General features: G+C 62.9%; 12 protein-coding genes across 12 annotated transcripts; 7 read left to right on the forward strand and 5 right to left on the reverse strand.

The window, feature by feature from the left end:
• Window positions 1-154: 154 nt before the first annotated feature.
• Window positions 155-2,221, forward strand: COLE_04691 (uncharacterized protein; the record flags this gene model as incomplete). The annotated part of the gene is made up of 5 exons (XM_018421356.2): window positions 155-901; window positions 938-1,181; window positions 1,280-1,442; window positions 1,480-2,147; window positions 2,181-2,221. The coding sequence occupies 5 exons, from the start codon at window positions 155-157 to the stop codon at window positions 2,219-2,221; spliced, it is 1,863 nt and encodes a 620-aa protein (XP_018278985.1).
• A 186-nt stretch (window positions 2,222-2,407) lies between these two features.
• Window positions 2,408-4,102, reverse strand: COLE_04692 (uncharacterized protein; the record flags this gene model as incomplete). The annotated part of the gene is made up of 2 exons (XM_018420821.2): window positions 2,408-3,285; window positions 3,319-4,102. The coding sequence occupies 2 exons, from the start codon at window positions 4,100-4,102 to the stop codon at window positions 2,408-2,410; spliced, it is 1,662 nt and encodes a 553-aa protein (XP_018278986.1).
• Window positions 4,103-4,347: 245 nt separating this feature from the next.
• On the reverse strand, window positions 4,348-6,144 carry COLE_04693 (uncharacterized protein; the record flags this gene model as incomplete). The annotated part of the gene is made up of 5 exons (XM_018423102.2): window positions 4,348-4,869; window positions 4,906-5,252; window positions 5,288-5,876; window positions 5,951-6,043; window positions 6,124-6,144. 5 exons carry the CDS (start codon window positions 6,142-6,144, stop codon window positions 4,348-4,350), a joined length of 1,572 nt encoding a protein of 523 aa, XP_018278987.1.
• Window positions 6,145-6,521: 377 nt separating this feature from the next.
• COLE_04694 (uncharacterized protein) lies at window positions 6,522-7,813 on the forward strand (the record flags this gene model as incomplete). Its single annotated transcript, XM_018425359.1, has 3 exons — window positions 6,522-6,922; window positions 6,953-7,282; window positions 7,327-7,813. The coding sequence occupies 3 exons, from the start codon at window positions 6,522-6,524 to the stop codon at window positions 7,811-7,813; spliced, it is 1,218 nt and encodes a 405-aa protein (XP_018278988.1).
• A 161-nt stretch (window positions 7,814-7,974) lies between these two features.
• Window positions 7,975-9,724, reverse strand: COLE_04695 (uncharacterized protein; the record flags this gene model as incomplete). The annotated part of the gene is made up of 3 exons (XM_018423103.2): window positions 7,975-9,328; window positions 9,378-9,472; window positions 9,530-9,724. 3 exons carry the CDS (start codon window positions 9,722-9,724, stop codon window positions 7,975-7,977), a joined length of 1,644 nt encoding a protein of 547 aa, XP_018278989.1.
• A 453-nt stretch (window positions 9,725-10,177) lies between these two features.
• Window positions 10,178-13,727, forward strand: COLE_04696 (uncharacterized protein; the record flags this gene model as incomplete). Its single annotated transcript, XM_018426649.2, has 2 exons — window positions 10,178-11,062; window positions 11,109-13,727. 2 exons carry the CDS (start codon window positions 10,178-10,180, stop codon window positions 13,725-13,727), a joined length of 3,504 nt encoding a protein of 1,167 aa, XP_018278990.1.
• A 250-nt stretch (window positions 13,728-13,977) lies between these two features.
• COLE_04697 (uncharacterized protein) lies at window positions 13,978-14,403 on the reverse strand (the record flags this gene model as incomplete). The annotated part of the gene is made up of 1 exon (XM_018420822.2): window positions 13,978-14,403. The coding sequence occupies one exon, from the start codon at window positions 14,401-14,403 to the stop codon at window positions 13,978-13,980; it is 426 nt and encodes a 141-aa protein (XP_018278991.1).
• An 11-nt stretch (window positions 14,404-14,414) lies between these two features.
• On the reverse strand, window positions 14,415-15,331 carry COLE_04698 (uncharacterized protein; the record flags this gene model as incomplete). Its single annotated transcript, XM_018424795.1, has 2 exons — window positions 14,415-14,438; window positions 14,546-15,331. The coding sequence occupies 2 exons, from the start codon at window positions 15,329-15,331 to the stop codon at window positions 14,415-14,417; spliced, it is 810 nt and encodes a 269-aa protein (XP_018278992.1).
• Window positions 15,332-16,397: 1,066 nt separating this feature from the next.
• On the forward strand, window positions 16,398-17,142 carry COLE_04699 (uncharacterized protein; the record flags this gene model as incomplete). The annotated part of the gene is made up of 2 exons (XM_065626367.1): window positions 16,398-16,606; window positions 16,644-17,142. The coding sequence occupies 2 exons, from the start codon at window positions 16,398-16,400 to the stop codon at window positions 17,140-17,142; spliced, it is 708 nt and encodes a 235-aa protein (XP_065482308.1).
• Window positions 17,143-17,877: 735 nt separating this feature from the next.
• Window positions 17,878-21,421, forward strand: COLE_04700 (uncharacterized protein; the record flags this gene model as incomplete). Its single annotated transcript, XM_018426650.2, has 2 exons — window positions 17,878-21,132; window positions 21,167-21,421. The coding sequence occupies 2 exons, from the start codon at window positions 17,878-17,880 to the stop codon at window positions 21,419-21,421; spliced, it is 3,510 nt and encodes a 1,169-aa protein (XP_018278994.1).
• A 607-nt stretch (window positions 21,422-22,028) lies between these two features.
• COLE_04701 (uncharacterized protein) lies at window positions 22,029-22,700 on the forward strand (the record flags this gene model as incomplete). Its single annotated transcript, XM_018423105.2, has 2 exons — window positions 22,029-22,217; window positions 22,323-22,700. The coding sequence occupies 2 exons, from the start codon at window positions 22,029-22,031 to the stop codon at window positions 22,698-22,700; spliced, it is 567 nt and encodes a 188-aa protein (XP_018278995.1).
• Window positions 22,701-22,738: 38 nt separating this feature from the next.
• Window positions 22,739-24,257, forward strand: COLE_04702 (uncharacterized protein; the record flags this gene model as incomplete). The annotated part of the gene is made up of 4 exons (XM_018427445.2): window positions 22,739-23,344; window positions 23,378-23,645; window positions 23,677-24,110; window positions 24,150-24,257. The coding sequence occupies 4 exons, from the start codon at window positions 22,739-22,741 to the stop codon at window positions 24,255-24,257; spliced, it is 1,416 nt and encodes a 471-aa protein (XP_018278996.1).
• Between the last annotated feature and the right edge of the window lie 108 nt (window positions 24,258-24,365).

A 24,365-nucleotide genomic window follows, 5' to 3' on the forward strand; every position in this document is an offset into this window, starting at 1 on the left:
TATGCGAGAGACGAGTCAGAGCTGTAATCTCGCGTTTCACACTCCCAACGCTGTAGCCAGTTGAGCAGGTTTGCATCTGCATCTTGTGCACTTACTCATCCTGTATCTGACGTTTGCGCTGTGGCGAGCATTTGATCAAAGGTGTTGAGCTAATATGGCCGCTCCTCAACCGACATCCCCCACCGCCGACACCATGTCCGACGCACCAACGACTCCCCCTTCGCCGCAGAGGATAGCCTCGCCTACGCCAGCGCCAGAACCACCTGCAACCGACGCAGACGTCTCTTCGCCTCCATCCCAACCCCAACTTTTCCCCTCAGCCACCTCCCTCCCCCCTTCCATCCCGGAAGACGGCCCAGCCCCTTCCATCATCTCTCCCTCCCCAGCCCCTCCCCCAGCCCCCACCCCCGCTTTAACACGCACCCCCACCGACCTCTCATCAACAACAACGCTCTACACCCGCCCCACGCTCGCCCCCGCCCCGGTCCCCGCACAGCGCACACCCTCCCCCGCGCCGCCGTCCACCGCCGACGTCGTCTCCGTCTTCGACCCAGCAGCCGTGGGCGGCGGCGGGCCGCTCGTGCGCATCGCGACGGCCCATTCGCAGCGCGAGCTGGCGCGCGAGCGCTCGCGCAGCGCCACAGGCCATAAGCCGACACCCTTCGCGCTCTCCCGCCCCGCCATCGAGCCGGTCTTCGACGACGACGAGCACAGCGTGGCGCGCAGGCGCAGCGCCTCCGTCGGCGACGCCAGCGCGCGCGACCCCGAAAAAGACACCCCCGAGCCCACAGAGCCATACATCTACCCCGACGGCGGGTACGGCTGGGTCGTCGTGGGCTGCTGCATGACGCTGTGCGCGCTCACGAACGGGTGGGGCATGAGCTACGGCGTATTCCAGGAGGTGCGTGCGCCGTGAGCCGTGGCCGCGCTGATGCAGTACTATGCAAAGAACACGTTTCCGGGCGCGCCCACGGCCGTGCTCTCGCTCGCGGGCACCACGCAGGGATTCATGTATTCCGTCTGCGCGTTTTTCAGCGGCGTCCTCGGCGACAAGTTTGGCTTCCGGCCCATGCTGATTGCCAGCTGTGTCGTGTGCTGGATCGGGCTGTTCGGCGCGAGCTGGAGCACTTCGTTGTGGAGCACGATATTGTGCCAGGGCGTGATTACGGGGATTGGGCAGGGTGAGTGCGCCGAGCTCAGCGAGCTGCAGGCGAGCCCAGCGAGGTTTCCTACCATTGATTAAGTGGCACTGCCACGACCGCGGATCGCTTACACACAGGCCTCGCCGTCCCCCTCTTCCTCTCCCTCCCGTCCCAGTGGTTCTACAAGTATCGTGGCCTTGCGTCGGGCATCACGATGGGCGGCGCCGGCATCGGCGGCGGCTTGTCCGTCATCATTGTACGGCGCCTCATCACGCAGGTCGGCGCAAGCAAAACGCTCCTGTACGTATCTCCCAGAGGCCTGGCGCTCTAACACCAGCATCATGTCCTTCGTCAACCTCGCAGCCATGGTCATTGCCGTCTCCCTGATCCGTACGCGCCCCGGCTCGCCCGAAGCACAGCGGCAGCGGGGCAAGCTGATCAACACGGCGATCTTCGCGCACTCCGAGTTCTGGAGCGTCGCCATCTCCCTCCTCATCGGCGTCATCGGCTACCCCGCCCCCTACTTCTTCATGAACCAGTACATGGCCACGACGTTCCCGTCCATCACCGACCCGATGAAGCTCACGGTGCCGCTGACGATCCTCGCGTTCTCCGTCGCCGTCGGCCGCGGCCTCGTCGGCTTCTGCAGCGACGCCATCGGCGCCATGAACACGTACATCGGCGTCTTCGTCGTCTCGGGCATCATCCAGTTCGCGCTCTGGCTCAACGTCTCGAGCTTTGCGCTCGCGTGCGTCTTTGCGTGCCTCTACGGCCTCATTGCGCCGGGGTATCTCGGCCTCATGCCCCAGATCGTCGTCACCATCTTCGGCCCGAACTCGCTCGCGTCCAACACGGGTATATTGCTGCTGTTCAACGGCCCCGGAAACCTCATTGCTGGGCCGCTCGGTGGCGCGCTCTTCGACGTCTCGGGACGCACGACGTGGAAGTGGATGATCATCTGTATGGGCTCGATCCAGATCCTCGGCGGGCTCATCTGTTGCTGGGGTGGGTTGTGCTTGTGCTCACGACTGACAGCAGCACGCTTCCGCACATGTCCCAAGCTCTTGGCCAAAATCTAACTGCATCAGCGCATCGGACGGACAGTCAATAATGTATGCATCCTAATCTGGTGAGACATAGACTTGATTCGAGCTGCAGGGAACACAAACAAGAATACATTCCGTCTACACATATCTAAGTGGTCTATCAGTGCTGCTGCAAGATGGCCACGAGATTCCTCCCCCTCTGGCCTCTCCCGTCTCCGACTACTGCATCTTCTCCGCGACCTCCTTATCCGCGACGCGCTTGAGGATGGCCAGCTGGTTCGCGACGTCGCGCAGCGTATCGAGGACCATGGCGTTCCCGCGGATCCAGCCGTACTCGATAAACGTAAGCCCCTGCTCCTCGCAAAACTCCTTGACCACCAGACTCGCCTTGCGCTGGTGGTGCCGCGGGAGGCGGGGGAAGAGGTGGTGCGTGACCTGCTGGTGCAGGCCGCCGTGGATCCACTCGATGTTTTCGCCGCACACGACGTCCATGGTCGTCCGGAGCTGGCGGGACACGAACGACTCGCTTGGCCCCAAGTCTTCGGTGCTACACGCGAAGTGGCTCAGCACGATCTGGACGTGTACGGGCGACGCGCAGATGTGCGACACGGCGACGTAGGCGAGGGCCATGCGGGCGCCGCCGAAGGCCGCGACGGCGCGCAGCAGCGCGCCGTACCATGTCCAGTAGAAGACGAGGCCGGCGACCTCGAACGCGAAGAAGGCGTCGCGCGGCGCCTTGGTCGCGAGGAAGCCGTAGCTCAGCGCGTACAGGTTGAAGCGCGCGAGCGAGAGCACGAGGTAGTACACCCGGTGTTGGAAGGCGAGGAGGAAGCGGGCGGGCGCGTCGAACGCCACCACACGCTTGTAGTATGTGCTCCAGAGATTGCGGAAGAACTGGGGAGTGATCGCGAAGAAGGGCATGTGCTGGATATCCGGGTCGTGCTCGGGATGGTTGGTCACGAGGTGGTGGATGTCGTGGTTGTTGCACCACCACCCGGCGCTCAGCCCGCCAATCCAGTCCGCAACAAGCATGCACGTCACGCGGTCCCACCACCAGTCGCCCGTGATGCCCGAGTGGCCGGCGTCGTGAGCCAAGACTGTTGTCAGCTCCCTTCCTCCAGACAACTCACAAGTCAACTGCTGCCAGAAGAAGCCGAGGAGCGCCGCACTCCCCATCATCGCCGCCCACCCTCCAGCATGCATGAAGAGATACGCCGACGCAGCCGCAAGGAGGAGGTAGCGCGCAATGTCGCTGCTGTACCCGCTGAGCGCGCCAGGACGCTTAAAGTATCCCGCGTCCTCCAACCGCGCCTTGAGGCGCTGGTACGCCTTCGAGCGCGCGTGCTCCCGCACGCGGTCGACCTGCGGCACCGGCACCGGCTCCATCATCTGCGGCGTAAGCCGGACGACCTCGAGGCCCATCGGGCGCGCATTGACTTCGCGAATGCCCTCCGCGCCCACGCCGTCCAGCACCTCCATCGCGAGCCGGATCTGGCCTTCGCGCGCCCAGTGGCCGCGCGTCCCGTCGGGGTGCGGGACGAGGCCGAGCGCAATCGGCGGCGTGAGCGGCGCCCACCCCGCCTCCGCCGTGTAGTCGGCGGCATGGACGCGCGCAACCGCGTACCGTCCCATACCCGCCAGCGTGCCGTGCGAGTGGTAGGCCGCGATCTCGTCTACCGCGTCGCGGCCCACGAAGTGCGCGAGCGCCAGCGCCCCGCCGGGGTGGTACGCCGCCCACGAGGATACGTTCAGCACCGTGTCGCCGCGCAGCACGAGCTGTGCGCCTGCGCAGATGCGCTGGGCGATGTCGGCGCGCGTCCACGTCGGGAGGACGCGCTTCGTTGCTGATGCCGCTCCCTTCGGGACGCCGTTGGCCTTGGGTGTCGCCAGTGCCGGAGCTGTACCGTTCGCCATTGTGATGAGCGATGGAACAAGAGAGAGCGCGGAACACGATTGTTGCCTGAAGCTGGCCCGGATCATTTGTGCCGCCCCCAGAATTCGGTGCCCACGAAACGTCGATCCCGTCCCTGAAAATCCACGCGCGTGCGAGTTGTTACATAACTCCGCCTTCTGAGCGGTCATCGAGAACAGGCAGCATCGCGCTCAGCCAGATCTACATGCATGCAATCTACCACTACGCAAACCGAGACTACGCGCGACTAGTGCGCCTCGCGCCGCCGAGGGGCCGCCCTCAAGATGTTGTCGACACGCAGGATCATCTCGCTCGCCTCGCTCGCGCTGACAACGACCTGGCGCTTGAGCTTGTAGCTCTCGGTAACGCCAAGCTCCTTCATGCTTGCAATCGCGCCCTTGTCCATGTCGAGACCCGCGTCGCTGCGGCCCTCGTAGTGCGCCGCACGCAGCTTGGCGACAAGGTCCGACGAGTCATACCCGCCGTTGTCCGCGAGGATGGTCGGCATCTGGCGCAGAGCGCGCGCAAAGCCCTCCACAGCGAGCGCACGCTTGCCGCTGACCGTGCGTGCCGCCTCGTCAACCGCGCACGACATCAGCATCTCGGCGCATCCGCCGCCGAGAGTCACACGCGTCTCCTTGACCGTCTGCGAGAGCACCGAAAGCGCATCGTGCAGCGACCGCTCAGCCTCGTCCACCATCTGACTCGTTGCGCCGCGCAGCACAACCGTGCACGCCTCGCCGGCCGCCACGCCCGAGAACTTGATAAGCTGACCGTCAGCTCAGCTTTCTCCAATCTCCCCTACCTTGTCCTCGCCAATCATAATCTCCTCGATGACGTCGCAGCGGCCAATCTTGACCTTGTCCGGGGCGTCAAACGTGGACGCAATCTCACCGCCAGTGACGAGTGCGAGGCGCTCAACGCCCTCAAAGTCGGCGTGCTCAATCGACATAATCCCCTGCTCGGCAAGCAGCGACTCGGGGTAGTTGTAGATGAGCTGGCGGTTGACGAAGCAAGTAATGCCGTGTGCCGCAATGGACTGCACCTTGGCCTTCATCTTGTCGCGCTCGGCACGCTCGAGCTCGGCGAGCTTGCCGGTACCATCGACGCGCACACGTGCGCCGAAGATCTTGATCTTGTCCGTGTCCATGGCTGGTGTGAGCAAGGAAGGCCTACTGGTAGCTTACAAGTGTTGGCGATCAGAATCTTAGCGTTCTCTATCCGCTTTGGCGAGTTGACAGCGATCTGCTTGTCGAGGATGAAGCCCTCGTCGAGGTACGAGTCAGTGAGCTTGCCGCCAACCTTCTTGATGATCTGGATGTGCTCAAGGTCAATGCTGCCCTTGAGGCGGAGCACGGCGTCGACGGCCAGGTTGGCAAAGTAGTCCTTGTCCTGGCTGAGAACCTTGGACGAGAGCGTAGTGCGGGCAATGTTGAACAGGTCCTCGCGGAACTGCATCGCATCGTCCTTGTTGTCGACGGCGCTCTTGGCGAGCGCGTCGAGCGCGGCGCGCGAGGCAATACGGTATCCCTCAACCACGGTCTGGGGGTGGATCTTGGAGACCGTAACGAGCTTCTCAGCCTCGCGCAGCAGCTCGGACGCGAGGACACACACGCTGGTCGTTCCGTCGCCGACCTCGTCATCCTGCACCTTGGAGATGTTGACGAGGATCTTGGCGGCGGGGTTGTCGAGCGTGATCGCCTTGAGAATGGTCGCACCGTCGTTCGTCACCGTGATGCTCCCGTCGTGCGTCGACTGGAGAATCTTGTTCATGCCCTGGAAGTCAGTCTAGCTCGCGCGCGCGCGTCGTCCTGCAGGGCGGCGTATACGGCGCTGGAGAGGAAGCGCACCTTGGGCCCAAGCGTCGACTTGACAAGGTCGCCGAGCGCCATGGCGCCAACGAAGGACGAGAGACGCGCGTTCTCGCCGCGTTCCTCAGTAGCCTGGTGTCAACACTTTGTTCCGTGCCACCGAGAGCCGTCCGCCATGCCGATGTAGGCGACGGCTGGCGCAGGGCACGCACCTCGTCCGCAAAGACGTTCATGATGCGGATATGCGGGGTGCGATGTCGTGGGCTAGTTTTGCTCGATGCTGCGTGTTGTGCAGGCCGAGGGAGATGGGAAGATGGGAGAGAAGAATGTTGTCGAAGTCGGTCGTGGCTGCAGGCGCAGCGACGCGAGAGCGCGTTTCGAAACGTGGACATTCAGAGTCACGTGACGGGTGCCATGTGGCCGCCGGTGGAGGGTCAGCTGGGCCGGCCACACGAGTCCGGGACGGACATCGAGCGAGACGAGCGAGACAGCAGCGACGAGCGCATCTCCATCGTCAACACATCATCCACTCGCCTCGGCAGGGAGGGTCCCGCGAGTCGTCCTCGACCCCCATCCTTTTGCTTCTTGTCTCACGATCGCCCCGTCCGCCATGTCCTCTAACTTCTACACCTCCACCCACGCCAAATACTGGCTCCTCACGCGCTCGGAACTGCACGCCGCGCGCGAGACGGACCAGCGTTACGCGACACCGCACCAGCTCTACTGCCTCAACATCTTCTTCGCCTCGCTCATCCAGAAGCTCGGCAAGCGCCTGCTCCTGCGCCAGACGCCCATCGCGACCGCCATCGTCTACTTCCGCCGCTTCTACGCGCGCAACTCGATCTGCGAGACGAACCCGTATCTCGTGCTCGCGGCGTGCGTCTTCGTCGCCGCCAAAGTCGAGGAGACTCCGGTACACATCAAGAGCGTGGTTGCAGAGGCCAAGGTCGTGTTCGGCGAGCACAACATCAAGATGTTCCCCGCCGAGCCGAGCAAGCTTGGCGAGATGGAGTGGGTGCCCCCGCGATCGCGCTGACCCAGATTCTACCTCTTGGAAGATATCTGCTTCTGTCTCGTTGTCTTCCACCCGTACCGCGCCCTGGTGAACATCTGTGGGCGCGAGCCGGCGGACGCGGGCCGATTCCCCAAGACACGGGCGGAGGAGGACGCAGAGGTGCGCCGGAAAGACGCCGAAGAAGCGAGGAAACGAAACGACGAAGCCAAGGCCAAGGGTGCTGCGGGGTCGGCCGCACGGCTTCCCGTCGAAGACGAGGGTGGAGAGGGGGAGGCGGAGCGCATCCGCCGGCTCATGGGGCGCGGGAGCGGCGAAGGGCTGATGGAGGTGGAAGAAGGCGCGCTGCAGATAGCCTGGTGAGTTTGGCAACACTGGCTCGCGAGGCTGTCTCTGACCCCAGGTTCGTGATCAACGACTCGTTCCGCACCGACGTGCCGCTCCTGTACCCGCCCTACGTCGTCGCGCTCGCGGCCCTCTACATCGCCTTCACGCTCACCTCGGCGTCGGGGACGAGCGCGCGGAGCACGCGCTCGTCGACGCAGGTCGGCACGATCACGCAGGCGATCGAGAGCAACGCAGCTCTCGGGCTGCCGCCCCCACCGAGCGGGGCGGCCGAGTTCCTCGCCTCGTTCCAGGTCTCGCTGCCCACGCTGTTCGCCTGTGTCCAGGACATCATCTGCCTCTATCCTATCTGGGAGGCGTTTGAGCCGTCCCCCACAAGACCGGGGCAGCCGCAGCCGGCGCAGGGCAAGGGACCCAAGTTTGGGCCCGACGACGCTGAGGCGCTGGTGCGCCGCATGATCGAGGAACGGATGGTGGACCTGGGACATCCAGACGACGCCGGGGCGGGCGCAGAGGAACCGCCAAAGAAGCGCCAGCGCACATGACTTGCTCTCTCCCATTGTTGCTCATACTCCCACCTTGCCACGCCCCCACTCGTCTCGCCGCGTCCTGCCATCCGCCGCTGCATTTCCCAGTTGTACCATACCTATGCATAAAAGTACATCATGCCCAACAGATCTAAATAATTACGCGACACGGGCCACGTCTAGGCAAAGAGACGCTTGGTGTACGAGTTGAGGCCGTGGACGCCGCCCTCGAGCTGGGCGCTGGCCGTGCGCAGCTCAAAGCGCACCTTGCCCGAGCGGCAGCCCTCCTGGAGGTCGGTGATCGAGCGCACGCCCGAGTCCTGCAGCGAGTGCTGCAGCCCGGTGTAGAGGTAGGGCACGAACTTGTTGACCGAGCCCTTGTCCTGGACGTCGCCCGAGACGCCCTGCGCGACCTTGACCGTGTCGGCCTCGGAGAAGTAGCGGGCCGTCGCGGCGTTGTTGGCGGCGAGGCCCGCCTTGCCGCCCTTGCCGGCCGTCTGGGTGTGCTCCATCGCCTCGATCGACCCCATGCCGCGATACACCTTGACGCGCTTACCCTCGTGGTAGAAGTACTCGCCGGGCGACTCGGTGGTGCCGGCGAGCATGCCACCCATCATGACGGCGGAGGCGCCGAGCGAGAGCGCCTTGGCGATGTGGCCGATGTTGCCGATACCGCCGTCGGCGATGGTGGGGACGCCGAAGCGAGAAGCGAACTCGGAAACGGCGTGCACGGCCGTGCCCTGGGGGCGGCCGACGGCCATAACCTCCTGAGTAATACAGATCGAGCCAGAGCCCATGCCGATACGGAGACCGTCAGCGCCAGCGACGATGAGCTGAGCGGCCTGCTCGCGAGTCACGACGTTGCCGGCAATGACTTCGAGCTTGGGGAACGTCTTCTTGATCCACTGGATGAACTCGATCTGGTACACCGAGTTGCCCTGCGACGAGTCGAGGACAACGACGTCAAGGCCAGCCTCAACGAGAAGCTTGAGGCGGTCACGGTCGCCAGGGCGGGTGCCGATAGCGGCACCGCAGTAAAGCTGCTTGCTGGAGGGGACCTTGGATGCAAGGGGGTAGTTCTGGTTCTTGAGCAGGTCGGAGCGAGCGACAAGGGCAACAAGAAGACCCGAGTCGTCGATGATGGGGAGCTTGCCCTTCTTCGAGTCGCGGAGGATAGTGTTGGCCTGCTCGAGGGTAATATCGGCGTTGCCGGTAACGACGTCCTTAAGGGGGGTCATAACCTCCTTAAGAGGGGTCTTCTCGTCACGGAACTGGACATCACGGCCGGTGACAATGCCAAGGAGCTTGCCGCCAATCTTGCCCGAGTCGGTGATGGGCACACCGCAAAAGCCAAACTTGTTCTTGATCTCAAGGACGTCGCCGACCACACCGTTGGGGCCCAGGCAGATGGGGTCGGTGATGAAGCCGTTCTCGTACTTCTTGACCTTGCGGACCATGGCGGCCTGCTCCTCGGCAGAGCAGTTGTGGTGGATGATACCCAGGCCGCCGTGGCACGCGAGAGCAATCGCCATGCTGCGCGTCAGTCCGTGCATCCGTACATCAGCGGGCGGCGACTACCCACCGGTCCTCGGTAACCGTGTCCATGGGCGAGGAGAGGAACGGCGCGTTCAGGACAATGTTGCGAGTCACACGCGTCTGGAGCGAGACCTCGGAAGCCTGCTTTGTCAGCCACATGTTTGCCACTTGCTAGCCGGCGACGGCGGCGGGGCTTACGGGGAAGTCGATGTGGCCGGGGAGCATGAGGAAGTCATTGTAGGTAAGACCGCCGTGGACCTGCGAGTCCATGAGCTCGCTGAGCGAGAGGCCGTCGCCGCGAGGGTACTGCTCGAGGAACTTGATGGCGTCGGCGGCGGCGAGGACCTCACCGCGAGGGGGGACGACGGGGGCAGAGGAGCCGTTAGCAGCCATTTTTGGGATAGGTGTAGAGGACAGCGTCGGACTAGAAGGGGTCGGGAGAGGATCTGACGGCTGATGGCTGTCTCAATGATGCTTTCCCAAGAGGAAGAATGGCGCGAAAGAGAAAATTATAGCGGCGGCGGGGAGGGGGAGGGGGGGAGGGGGGAGGGGGGCAGTCGCGTTCCGCCCTGGCAGAGAGGCGACCGCGGATTCTCACAACAATTCAGAAACGGGATCAAAATTTGAGTTCTGACGTGGAATTGATTATCGGGAGGGGCAGGCCGGGGCGGGCGGGAAGAGAAGCCACGTGCGAATGACGTCGATCTCTCCACTCGAACGCGGACGCTGACTCTGGCGTCAATGTCAGATGGCCGCGTCTCGCTCATCTCTTCCTTCCCCCCGTGACTCACTCTCTTCATCTGTCACTCACTCGTGCCATTACCCTCTCGCAGCCAACTACCCATCATGATGCCACTGCGGGGACGCCCCCTCCGCGCACAGTGGCAGGCGCTGCAGCGGGCCGTGCACACCAAAGTGCCGGGGGCGCCAGACCCGGCCCCTTCCAAAGCGCCACTTGCGGGCGACGAGCCACTAGGCGGCGGCGACTCACTCACCGGCTCGGCCAAGCTGTTTGCAGATGCCCTCGCCGAGGAGCGTGTCGAGGCCACTGCAGCTGAGAAGAACGCCCGTGCGCATCTAGTGAACGCCCAGGGGCCTATCTGGACTGGCGACGAGGCCCAGAGCGACGCCGTCCTCCGCATGCTCGTCGACAAGTACAAGCCGCTTCGGACCGGCGAGGGGATCAAGGACAATGCGGCGGAGAAGCGTATTCACAACTGGATGAGGAACCTTGAGATGGCGCCGCCGAGCGCAACGACGTCCACCGCCACGCCCATCATCTCCTCCTCGTCGGAGGAAAGTCCACACAGGCCCAAGCTGCCTCCCCACCTTTTCAAACCGTGGCATGCGACTTATACCGGTGACAATGAAGTTATGGAGAGCCCCAAGGTCAAGTGGGGTCAGTTTGACCAGCGCGCAGCCAGCGCCGACTTTAGCAACCTTCTCGAGCTGCGGCTGCCGCCGAATGCCGACGGTACCGTGCGGAAAGCACACCGCGACTTCCGGCGCGCCACCAAACTCCAGGGCCGATTGGGCAGTGCGCGCGAGGGTGCCATCGACTACCGCCTCGGCATTTCCGACGGAGCCGTGACTCACGTCGGCGCGGAGGAGGAGGAGATGGAGGGCTTCAGTGGCAACCGCCAGATTCGCGGCGAGAGTGTCCTCGGTGCTCAGCGCGGGAGCGCGAGTGGTATGCGGGCTTGGGCTGGACTTGTGGAGGACCGCATTGCGGTGAGTACTTAGGTGTCGACATCCCGCTGCTCGGCGCTGACTCCAGACCGCCCAGTCCAAGGGCTTCTTCAAGAACCTCAAGGGAACTGGCAAGCCGATTGAGCGGGACCCATCCGAGATGAACCCCCTGTTGGGCCTCAGCGAAGTGTACATGAACCGGATCATCAAGAGACAAGGCGCACTTCCCCCCTGGATTGAGCTGCAGAACACGCTTAACTCGTCCCAGGCCGCCTTCCGCTCCCTCCTGCTCGAGACCTACACCAAGCACGTGATGCGGTCCATCCTCGCTTCCAACCCGATCGACATGCTCCCGACCTACGACCAAATTCCGGGACGAGATGAGGCTTTCGAGGCCATGCACCAGAAGTTCCACGCCGAAAGCGTGCGGCAGCTCAACGACACGCTCGGCAAGATGAATGCGCAGGCGCCAATGCCCAGCCGGCGCGGTCTCATCCAGCTTGAGCACGAGCTTGATCGCGTGCGCGGGGACGTTTTGAGACAAAACGTGTGGAAGGAACTTCAGAAGCGCGTGCAGGAGATCAAGGAACTTGAGGAGAAGGGTGCCGCGACGCGCCGCCTGCCCTTCCTCCAGACTCTCGAGAATGGCGCGCTTGCCCGTCTCGGGCAGCGCATGGGCGCCATGGTATCTGGCGATAATGGCTCCGGCCAACAGTCTAGCGGCGGCGGCACTCTGTCCGGTAATGGCCATCCGGAGGCAGGCGGCGGCAAGGGACTTGTCATCCTCGCTGGCCTCACCGTCGCCGTCGTGGTCTACTTCAAGAAGCCGACTTTGACAGAGAGCCCGATCTCGCACGAGGACCTGATCCCCGTCCACGAGAAGAAAGAGGAGAAGCAAGAAGGCCCCTTCATGGCTCTCTCGCCATCCGAGCCTTCCGTGGGTGTACTCGAGATGCTGCGCGAGTACATCCTCGAGCCATTCTTAACATTTGTACGCTTCATTCACCTCGCACTCCTCTTCGGCCCTGTCATCCTCACCGCGCCAATGCTGTACATCGGTGCGCCGCCGCGCCGTAAGCCCGGCAAGCCGATCGCTCCAGGTGAGGACAACTGGGGCGCGGTGTGGTGGTACGGCTTCCTCGTCAAGCAGATGGAGCGCGCTGGCCCTTCATTCATCAAGCTCGGCCAATGGGCTGCCTCGCGCACCGATCTGTTCCCCGACGCGCTCTGTGTGAAGATGAGTAAGCTGCACAGCTCCAACAACCCCCACCCCTTCCGGTACACGAAGAAGGTGCTGCAGCGTGCTTTTGGGCTGCCGTTTGAGGCGATCTTCGAACACTTCGAGGACACGCCGATCGGCTGTGGCGCCATTGCACAGGTGTATCGCGCGCAACTGCGGCCGGAGATCCTCAAACAGAGCAGTGCTGAGGCTGCTGCGCTGGCCAAGGAACTGGAGGACGACCCAGACCGTCAAATCGTGACCAGCGTCGCAATCAAGGTTCTGCACCCGAGAGTAGAGAAGCTCGTGCGTCGCGACATCCGCATCATGTCCATCTTTGCCAACCTCATCAACGCACTGCCTGAGATGGAGTGGCTCTCGCTCCCGGACGAAGTGGCTGCGTTCGGCGACATGATGAACCAGCAGCTGGACCTGCGCGTTGAGGCTGCCAACCTGGATCGCTTCCGACACAACTTTGCGCACCGCCCACGGACCGTATCGTTCCCCCGCCCAATCCGGTTGGGGCCTGACCATGTCGCGGCTAACAAGGAGGTGCTGGTTGAGGAGTACGAGGATGCGCTTCCGCTCAAGTACTTCTTGCGGAATGGAGGCGGGCCTTTCGACGAGAAGATTGCAAACCTTGGCCTCGACGCGTTTTTGGAAATGCTCCTGTTAGACAACTGGACTCACGGTGATTTGCACCCCGGCAATATTCTGGTGCGCATGGTGCGGCCCGAGACATATCACATCATCGGGCCACTCATCCACCGCCTCAAGGGGGATAAGCCCCCGCCCGAGCCTAGTATTCCCACCGAGAGCAAGCGGGAGACTGCTATCGTACACGAGCTTCGCGCGCTCTCAGGTGACCAGGACGCGTGGCTTGAGCGCCTCGAGGAGCTGTACGACGCCGGTCTGGTCCCACAGCTTGTGTTCATCGACGCGGGACTCGTGACAAGTCTGGACGCGACGAACCGTCGCAACTTTCTAGACCTATTCCAGGCCGTCGCCGAGTTTGATGGCTACCGCGCCGGCAAGCTCATGGTAGAACGGTGTCGAAGACCAGACTTGGCGATTGATGAGGAGACATTCGCGCTCAAGATCCAGCACCTCGTGCTGTCGGTGAAGAGCAAGACGTTCAGCCTGGCCAAGATCAAGATCAGCGACATCTTGAACGATGTGCTTCTGGCGGTGCGGCAGCACCACGTAAAGCTCGAGGGCGACTTTGTGAACACGGTCATTAGCATTCTGCTGCTCGAAGGTATTGGGCGGCAGCTCGACCCCAACATGGACCTGTTTAAGAGCGCGCTGCCGATCCTGCGCCAACTTGGGCGGCAGATGGGCACGCGGGACGCGATGGCGCACGTCAATACCGGCAACCTCCTCGCCATGGCCAAGCTGTGGATCTGGGCCGAGGCGCGTGGCGCCGCTGGCGAGGCGAGCCAGATCGATAAATGGGTTCAGTTCGACTGGCTTTCGCCCGCTATCTAGGGCATAGATGTAGTAATAGATTGTAGCAGAGCAATGTTAGAATGGATCTCGGAATTTGTCTGAGTGGGTGGAGTGGGGAGGACGATGTCTGAATTGGAGAGGACGTTGTTATCGGAGTTGGAGAGCGGTGAAAGTCGGCCGGGAAGTGTGCGGCTGCTCAACGACCCTCCCTGACACCTGACAGATGCTATCTATGCATGATGAAATAAGACGAGATGAGATAAGATGCGATGAGATGTGCGTGTTATGTCTACTGCTGGAGCCCGAATCCGCCGCGTTGACGGAAAGGTGGTGCGCCCCTCGTACTCCTCGAAATACCGACTTGATCCTGGCCGCTCTTGCCCCAGCCCTTTCCAACGGCTTTCTTAGCGGTCTCCCCAACCTCCTTTTGCTTGACCTTCTCCTTGCCCTTCCCATCTCCGCTCTCCTTGGCCTCCTTCTCCTGGGCCTCGTTAGCCCGCTTGAGCTCGTACACCGCCCGGATCTGGGGCACGGGACTATTGACGCCGTCCGACGCGCGGGACCACTTGCCCACGTCCTTGTCGTCGGTCGTCGCCGCCCACTTGGACCGCAGGATACGCTTGACTGCCTCGTACGAGATGCCGAAGCGCTGGCCGAGCGCCTGTGGCGTCCACATCGCGGGGTCTTGCGCGTGCAACTCCCGCATCCCGCCCATCGCAGCGTATGTCAGCCGCTTCGTCGGCTCCCATCCTGCCGTCAGCGCGCTAGCTCGCACGAGAGAACTCACGCTTCGCGGGTTTCTCCCCCTCTCCTTCCCCCTCTCCTTCCCCCTCCCCTTCTCCCGCCTCGTCCGCCACCTGTCCCAATTGTGCGGGCGTAGGATCTGGGCCGGCCGTGCGACCCGCCCTCTTCTCCGCGGCCCACACGCGCTCGCGCATCGCAGAGTCCTCCGCGCCGCCCAAGTACCGCAAATCCGCGGCCAGAATAACAGCTCGCCCGTCCTCCTCGACCCAGCGGCTCTTGGCCATCTGCTTGGCCCGGAAAGCCGGGAACCCCAATCTCGCGAGCCGCACACCCTCGGCGTGCTGCGCGCGATACAACGCTAGGCTGGAGTATGTGCTCTGCCGCTTCGCGGCGCGCCACGTCTCCTTCTTCTCCCGCCGCGCGGCTTTGCGCTCCGCGAGCCGCCGCGCGCGTTCGCCCTCCTCCTCCCGCTCTTTCGCGCGCACGGCGTACGCGCCCCCGCGCACGTCCACGCCCCTCCGCCACTTTTCGAGCACGAGCTGCACGTCGCTTGTTTGGTACGCTTTGCGGCGCAGCGTCGCCATGTCCTCCTCGGCGGCGTCGGGAGGGCGTACGGGCCGCTCGTCGGCTTGCGCGCGCTCCGCGTCCTCGGCCTTGGCCGACTTGTGCGTCGCGCCCACTCGCAGGCCGTATGTCTCGGCGTACTTCTCTGCCTTGGAGGCGCGTCCTTCGTGCGCGAGCTTGTACAGCTGGTCCTGTTGCGCGGCTTGGCGTTTGTGCACGCCGATTTGGGTGCGCCCGGTCAGGTCGCGCGGGATGTAGGTTTCAAAGGGTTTCTGCGGGCGGCGCACGGCGCGCGCCGCTGTCGTGTGCAGGCCGCGCGAGGTAGCGCGGAGCATGTCGTGAAGGGTGGATGGTGGATTGAGGAGAGTTGGGCGGCAAATTCAACATTAGAAGAGGGAAAGTGGGATTCAGACACGGAAGCAGAATGGTGCCACCGCGGAATAAGGGCGGAGGCTATTTTGTCTTCTTCCTCATTACAGATCGGCTCGGCGACGGGATCAAAAGGTCAATTGCGCCGATATGTACGTCATTGGGAGAGTCGGCGGACACGCCCGACGTCAGCGAGCCGCAGAACGAGGAGATGGCGCCCACGAGCATATGCATGTCGTCGGCCCGGCTCGCGTTCGCTCCACCGCCTCGCACAGTTCCGCGACACTGCGCTCGCGCACTCGTCACCCCCGCTGTGCCGCATGAGCTGCTCCGGCTCCACCCCGCGGCAGGACCCTGCGTACCATCCCACGAGCGCGTAATCTGCCAGGTGCCAGCCACCCAACGCTTTTGCCGCCCACTCATTTCCACAACATTCTCCAACTCCATCCAACAACTCATCTCTCATCTGTCATCTACTCTTCTCAACTACTCCAGCTACTCAGCTCCATCTCGCTACCGCTTGTCACGCCCCCTCCCCTCCTCCACACCGCCCTCATCCTTCGGCCCGCACAACCTCGCTTAGCGCGTTACAAGGCTCCTATAATTTGCGATCCTGTCTTGCTGTTACCCATCTTGCAACTACATCGCAACTGATATCCGCCATGCCGTCCCCAGCGTGAGTGTCCTGTTCGAGATTGAGCGTGAGCGCGAAAGGTGTGGGTGGGAGCGGCGGCGGTCGATCTTTCAACAAAGGCTACAACGATTGGGCCGAGGTGACTGGTGGCGTCATGCATCGGCCTTGCTCTGTGAGCACAGTGAACAACACTGTGAGGTCTTGCTCGCTGATGAGGAGAAGCGTCCTGGTCGCAACCATGGCAGTGCCATGGCCCTCGCTTCCCTCCCAGCTCCTCTCTTCCGTTTTGTCCGCGCCGTCGCTTTTGACATGCCCGCATACCACCGCCCGCCCTCACCGCCCGCCGCCCTTCCCCGACCCAGACGCCTGACGCCGTTGCTGACCCCAGCTTCCCCGGCATGTTCCTCGCCTTCGCGGCGGCGGTGCTGCTCCTCTTCGCGTCCATCTCCCCGCCCGTATGGGAGCGTGTGTCGTTCCTCAACGTCGAGACACCCGCAGGCAGGAATGTTTACGGTGTCTTCGGCCTCTGCCTGAAAGCAACCGAGCGACTGTGTACCCGCCGCTCCATCGGCTACAACCTCCAGGCCCAGGGATTGGACAACACTCTGTGAGCCTCGTCCAAACGCAGCACAAGCTAACAACAGGATCCAGATGAACTCTGACATTTTGCACAACCTCTCCAAGACCCTCATCCTCCACCCCATTGCTGGCGCGCTCTCCTTTCTCGCATTCCTGTGCGGGCTCATTGGTGTAGCATGCGCATCGCGCGCCGCGACCATCATGATGGCCCTCTTGAGCTTCCTCGGCGCACTCGCCGGCCTTGTCATCTTTGTTATTGACATGGTCCTCTGGAACGTGCTCAAGAACCGCGTCAACGACGCTGGGTACAATGCGACCCTCGGCAACGCCAACTGGTTCACTGTCGGCGCTGTCGCAGCCATGATCATGGCCATGTGTGCTTCCTTCTTTGGGGCGTGCGGCCGCTTCGCCACAGGGCGCGCAGCAGGCGAGAAGGTGAGTAGACAGAGTGCTGTGCATGACCTCGCGGTCATGGCCGACGTCGAAGGGGGACACGCACTAACCGCAGTATTGATCAACCGTATTTCCCGCCTGTACCCTACAATTCTTATAAGCTGCGTATAATAGTCATGTCCGGGCCACGGGCCATGTTTACACGAGTCGTGGCCCAGTGAGAGTCGCAGCTTGCTTTGTGTCCACTAGTCGACGTCGCACACATATGCATGATATAGAATGTCACAGTGTGCGCGAGTGCGAGGTGCAGCGCATGTCGCTATTACTGTAGCATGAACTGCGAGGACTGCGTGCAGTGTTGGTGCGCACGGTTGATTGAAGGGCTAGGAGGGTCATGCCATTCATTGGCCAATTGATTCCGTCATGTGAGGCAATGGACGCATTGAGTGTCGCTCGCGATCGACTTTGCTTCTCCTCCTCCTCTCTTCCATCTCTCTTCTCATCATCTCTCTTCTTCTCATCCTCTTTCTCTCTCTCCCTCTCTCTCTCGGCATCCCCATCCCCCTCTCTCTCTTCACTCCTTCGACCCATATACCCCCAATACCCCCTCTCACCCCATCTCATCTCCTCCCCTCGCCTCCACCCCATTCCCATCCCATCCCATCCCATCTCTTTCTCATCACGCTGCTCATCTACTGTGCTCTCAACGCTACCACTTACTAATAGCTTTGCTTCGTAAGTGCCCTTGTCGCGCAACGCTCTTCATCTCCATCTTCCATCCTCCGTACACACGCTGACCTCATATCCTCTCCCACTTGGATTCTCTCGCGCTATGCACACCCACATCCTTCCCGCCATTCTCTTTCTCCTCCAAACAGCTACCACCGCCACCCCCCTTCTACCACCATGCAGTCCTCCAACCACCTCCTCGCCATGCTCAACGCGATCAAGGCTGGCCCATCCACCGCTGACTCGTCCACCCCCATCTCGCCTGCGGGCCCGACAGGGAGCACGGGCTCGAGTGAGCGCCCCTCGGGTTCGGCCACATCGCCGCCCCTCCCTCCCCCGCCCCCTCCTCCTCCTCCTAGCTTCCAGACCGTGTCCCTTGACGACCTGTTCAAGTCCATTTCTCAGACTACCGAGCACAGTGCTTCTGCCCAGTCAAAGCCGACGCCCTCTCCTCCTGCGTCTGGCCAGGCCTCCCTCGCGACTTCGCCACCTGGTCAGCACCACGCCAAACTTCTAGGCATGTTGTCACTGGGCGCCAATGCGGGCTCAGCCCAGACCACGCCAGAGCCCAGCCGTCCCGCATCTGGTCCCCTGCCCCCTCAGCGCGAGGAGCAGCGTCGCGCCTCGCTTCTGGGTATGTTACGATCGCCTCCAATGAAAGCAACGCCCGCCGCCTTGAGCGAGCCCGTCATCACTCACCCTGCGCCCACTACTGCATCCCTCCCTCCGCCCGGTATCACCCCGCCACCCATTACGAGTGTCATGAGCCCGCCTCTGTCATACCAGTCTTCCGCTCCTGCAAACCCTGTGCCGCAAGCCTTGCCCTCTGGCTCGCCCTTCGACTTTGTCTCGCCCTTTGAGGCGTTTGACAAACCCGCGCCTCCCCAGCATCTATCCTCTGGCAAGGCGTCGACAGGGGTGGCATCTCCCGCCCATACCCCGAGTGCCAAATCGACTCCAGCCCCCTCGTCACCCGTCAAGCACGAGCATGTCACCCCGCAGGCTGCGGCCGCGGGGGCCCTCGCGCTCCAGACACCTTCGGCCCCATCCCCTCCAGCCTCGGCTTCGAGGAAGGACGTGACTAGACCCTCGCTTGCCTCGCAGATTCTTCGCGACGGCAACGAGGGAACGGGTCCCCTCACTCTTTCTCCTGGCGGTGTGACGATTGACATGGCCCAGGCCAACTGGGGGGCGGTCATCAGTGAACCGGGTGCGGTGGCAGTGCAACCCGCTACGATAATGAAGGCCGAGTCTGTGGGATTCTCGCGTGGCCGCACCGTGGGCTCTGCCGGCGGGTGGATTGCCTACACACTCTCACGCGGTCGCATCCGTCTCTTGGACATGCAGTCCGGAGCGCGTACCCTTATTCAGCTCCAGCAAACCGGTCCTTTAATCGATCTCGCCGTCACAGCCGGCGGCCTCGCTGTTGTCCTGGCTGACGGCACTGTCAATGCTTACCGTGTTCCCCCAAGCTGGGACCAAGATGACCCGGACTGTCCCCTTATCTTCAGTTTACCGCGTATTAGCCCTGGCTCTGTACCTGCGGATAAGGGCCTCGGCGATATCAAGCAGGTTGAGTGGGTGCGCCGGGAGGGCGAATCTGTCGCCAATTGGTTGGCCATCGGCGGCACCGAGGGCGTTGTCATTGTCAAGCCCGACAACTGGGGTCAGCAAGCCCCCCTCGTCAATGCGAAGGAGATGCTCGCAAACCACCGCGTGCTCAAGGCCAGTGGTCCTGTGGTGCAGTTCTGCCTCAACGCTACTCACCAGGCCATTGCGCTCATCTCCTCGTCGGGCTACTTTTGCCTCTATTCGGTGGCCTCTTTCAACAAGGTTTGGCACCGCCAGCTGCCATCCTCCAACACGGCTGCACCACTGTCATCTGTGCGGTTCTGTGAGGCCCACATCGTCGTCGGCCGAGCCAACGATACCATGTTCGATCTCGTACAAATCACGTACGAGTTGGCGGTCATCTCCACCATCAAATTCACTGCTCCCGAGTCACAGCTGTCGTTTGGCAACGCGGTATACGACAGTGAGAATGAAACCCTCTTCATTTCTCAGTTCGCCCGCGGCTCCATTTACGCATTCCACTACAAGCTCAAGGGCACACAGCCGCTTCGAGGCCTCACCGGTCCAGACGCTACGCCTGTCCTCGCCTTTGACGCTATGGCAGAGTTCCCGATGGACCCGATGGTGTCCTTCGTTGTCAGCCCCCGCTCGCGTGACTCCGCATCTGCGTCGGCGGACATTGTGTATGCCACGCCTCAACGGATCAACCGCGCTCAGCTTGCCCTCGGCAGCCTCGCCCAGAACGGTTCGGCTCCAGCTCCCGCTGCGGCGAAGAGCAAGGCGGTCGAACAGAAGCAGGACGTGAAGGTCGAGCAGACAAGCCTGGAGACGCCAAGTGTTCTGGACAAGCCTGTCGACAATAAGCGCACTCGTGGTCGTGTGAACCAGGTCGAGAAGCGTGCGCAGACGCCCTCGACTGTGCGCAAGGAATCGGTGCGCGGCATTTCCCCGGTCAAGACGGATGCGACTGCGCCTGAGGAACCCAAGCCTGCTGCTGCGGTTGCTGCTGGCCTTACCGCCGACGACCTGAGCAAGGCACTCAAGAAGACTGAGGAGAAGCTCAGCAATCAGTTCAGGCAAGCTGTGCAGGCTGAGTTCGGCTCAGGCAAACGCGGCGGTGTAGACGTGTCGTCGACTTTGACTGCGGCCGTTACGACCCATCTGCAGTCCAACCTTCCTCGGCTTGTCGAGCAAGAGCTCCAGCGCGCCGTCCCCGCCGCTATTCAGAGCGCCGTGCGTGAGCTGGTGCCTGCTACCCTCCACCAGTCATTGCAGCACATTGACCGCGACATCGAACGCATCCTCACACCAATCGTCCCTCGGACGCTCAACTCGGTGGTCCAGCCGGCTGTCGATCGCGCTGTTCGTGACGCAATCGAGCAGAATCTTATGCCGGCGCTCGAGGCGGCCACGACCCGTGTCTACGACCAGCTCGCATCTGACCTCAAGTCGGAGATGGTGCAAATCCGCAAAGATGTCGTCGCCGAGCAGGGTGACGCATTGGCCGGTACCAACGACATGATTCACAATCTGTCGTCCATGGTCGAGTCTCTGCAGCGCCAAATCGCCGCGCTGTCAGCGCGCTCTCCGCCGCCAGGTCCTGCGCCTCCCACGCACGCGCGCTCTATGTCTGTTATCTCGCCGCCGACCTCTCAAGCTCCGCCTCCGGGGCAGTCGCGATCACCATTCGAGACCCCGAAGCAGATTGAGGACACGTTCCTTTCGGCCCTCGGCGCGCAGTCGGCTCCGGCAACGCTCAAGCTCGTGACCGACTTTGCGCCGCGCACCGAGTACCTCTTCCCGCAGCGTCCCAACCGCAGCCCCCTTTCGCAGGTGGTGCTCCTTACGCTGATCCATCGCGTGAGTAATGCTGTTATAACAGCGCTGACCTCAGCTTTCCTCCGCTCTCGCTGGTGTGGCCCCACAAGACCCAGTATTCGTCACTGTTGCGACGTGGCTCGCCCGCGCGGCCGATAAGCTGGAGCCAAACGACCAGACCATCCGGGGCTACTTCCCGCGCGTGGCGCATGTGGTGACGGAGGACCTCAAGCAGCGCATCTCGCAGCTGAGCTATCGCCAAGACCCGCTTGCGCGGCAACACATCGGCGCGCTGCAGCGAGTGATCGACGAGTTGGCGGCCAAGCGGTAACACGCGGGGGGACGACGGGAGGTGCGGAGACGAATATTCATGTTGTGTACAGACGGAGTGGATGGTCTGTAGCCCGCTGCGGCGGCTGTGCATAGGTAGAGTAGTGTTATGGATCTCGTCTGTCCCGGTTGGTGGCGAGTCGATAGGTGACAGTGGCAGGGTCCATGACGCCGCGCTGATGTCATCGCCGATCGTCACCCTCGTCCCTAACGCCTCACTTTACCATCTCTTTGCTCCGCACATCTTGACTCTTGCCATCTGTATTATTCCATCTCATCCACGCTCCGTACATCCCACCATTACTCACCATGTCCATCTGGTCCGCCGCCCAGGCAATCTACGGCGCGTACTCGCCCAACGCGGCTGCCGCGGGTAAGAACCGGCGCGCGGCACGCTTTGGCGCGTTTCAGCCGACCATGCGCCCTCCCGTCCTGCACCGCCGCCCGCGAGACGACAAAGAAGCTCAGCAGTGAGTAGGTAGGCGGCAGTGGTGCTGGCCTTGCATCACTGTATCTAATTCCCTCGCTACTGTGTCCCGGCTGACGGCAGACTGTACAACCACGTGCGGACGGGTTAGTCGGCGACAGCGCCTTGGAAGCCAACACTGATGACAGTCGCGTTCTACCTCGACGCCGCGCCCATGCTTTCTGACCTCGGACTACCGTTCCGCGCGGGCCTCGACGACATCATCTCCCTCGTGCCGATCTGGGGCGACATCATCTCGGGCATCATGCAGCTGTACCAGGTCTGGCTCGCATGGATCTTTGGTGTGCCCGTCGAAGTGTGTGTGCGCATGGTGAGTGTGGTTGGTGGGAGATGGTAGCGACAACGCCGGGCTATTGTGGGCTGTTGAGAGTCTCATTTCCCCCCATCCTCCAAGTCTTCACTCCGGCTCACCCAGATCATCAACGTCCTCCTCGACACGGCCGTCGGCATCATCCCCTTCGTCGGCGACATCCTCGACAACCTGTGGAAGGCCAACCTGCGCAACCTCGCGCTGCTCGAAGACTGGCTCCTCACCGCGCCGCAGTACCACATCCTCCTCATGCCCGACAGCACGACGTACCTCCCCGAGCCGAAGAAGTCGGGGCGCTGGAACGCATGGTTCGGGCCCACGGGCAAGCGCGAGGCTGAGGACGAGCTCGAGCGCGAGCGCGCGACCGGGCACATCAGGCGGACCCGCCGCATGGCCAAAGACGAGGGCGAGTATGCGTTCGGCGCCAAGGTGCCTGCTGGGAACCGGACGGCGCCCGACGTCGCGTCAGAGCCTCTCAACTAGCTGCTGCCCGAGCATTCTCCTGCACGCAATAGATCTAGATGACATGTCGAGTCCTACTGCTGGAGTGTGTTCAAGTAAGCCACATTAGGACTGATTTGAAACTCGGCTTGATCCGATACCACGCACAAAATACTTCCGCCGCGACTGACTTTGATGTCAACAACCCCCCATCTCACACAACAACAACCACCACGACCATGTCCGCCATCCTCGTACACGCCTCCTCGCTATCTCTAGCGACGCCGTCGACGTCGACGCCCATCTCCCTGCCCTCGCGCTTCCCGCGCGCCCCCCCACGCTCCACCTCCGCACCCTCCGGCAACGTCTTCATCTGGGCCGACGCGCGGCTGTGGGAATACGACGCGCTGGGGCGGCGCAAAGGCGAGCTCGCGCTCCCCGTCCCGCCGGCCGCGGTGGCAGCGGACGCGCGCGCCCTCGCCGTCGCGCTGCCCGACGAAGTCCGCGTCTTCCGGCGCGCCGGGAAGGGCGCGGCGCGCTGGGGCCTCGCGCACACCCTCGCCGTGCCGCGCGTCACGGCGATGCGCGCCGGCGGCGGCGTGCTCGTCCTCTGCGCCGCGGAGGTGCAGGCGTACGCGATCGAGAGCGGCATACGCATCGACGTGCCCGACGTCGAGGTCACGATGGTGCGTGCTGTGCCGCGCTGACGCTGACGCTAGCCTGTGCGCGCCGTCGCTGTCGCGGACTCTGAGGTCCCCGCCATCCTGATCCCGTCTTCTGCAGGGCTTGTGCGCGTCGTCCGGGACGGCGTCACGCACCTCCCCCTTCCCCTTCCCGGCATCATCGACGTCGCAGTGTCGGGCGACACCGTCGCGGCCGTGGGCGGGGACATGCTCGCGCTGAACAGCGAGATCGTCGGGCTGGGCCACGAGGCCGCAGGCGTGACGTTCCTCAGCTCTGGAACAGTGGCGGTGTGGACTACGGCAGGTAAGCACGGAATCTGCAGCGCTGACGCCAGGCAATGTGCTCCTCGTCGACGTCGAGACCCGCGAAATCGCCGAGGCGCCATACACAGGCGTGTTGGCCATGCACCCCGCGCCTATGGCCGCCCCCGAAAAAACCAGACATCGCGGCACAGCGCTGGGCGAACGCACGAATGTGCCGAAGAAGGTCGGGTTCGATAAACGTACCGTGAGCGCGCCGGACCCGCCCTCCGTCGCGTCGACAGCGCGAATTCGGCCCGCACACGATCCCGACCAGACTATCTCTACAGTTGCAGCCACGCCACTGGCGTCACGCGCGCCGCCCACACTCGTCTTCGTGGAGGACGATGCGGCTTCGTCCGCAACGAGCTCCGCCACGGGTGGCCCGGGGTGGGATGCGCTCGAGGAGCTGCGGCGCGAGATTGGCGACATGCAGATGGACATGTTGCGCATGGGGCGGAGTTTGAAGGTGAGCGAAGAGGGGCATGGGTGGATGCGCTGACGCCAGAATGAGATCCGCGCGGCCGTCGCCCCGCTGGTCGAGGAGCTGCGGATGAGCCGCGAGACGATCGCGGCGCAGGCGGCGGAGATCGAGCGCTTGCGACGAGGATATTAGATGCGTGCCGGCAGATGTATAGGATGCTATTGTGACATAGTGGTGATGGGAGATGCTGGGTATATGAGATGGGGCGGGGGATGTGGGTAAAGGGATAGGAGGCAGCGA

Source organism: Cutaneotrichosporon oleaginosum (genome assembly GCF_008065305.1).
Source record: "Cutaneotrichosporon oleaginosum strain ATCC 20508 chromosome Unknown ATCC20508_contig04, whole genome shotgun sequence".
Taxonomy (NCBI): Eukaryota; Fungi; Basidiomycota; class Tremellomycetes; order Trichosporonales; family Trichosporonaceae; genus Cutaneotrichosporon; species Cutaneotrichosporon oleaginosum.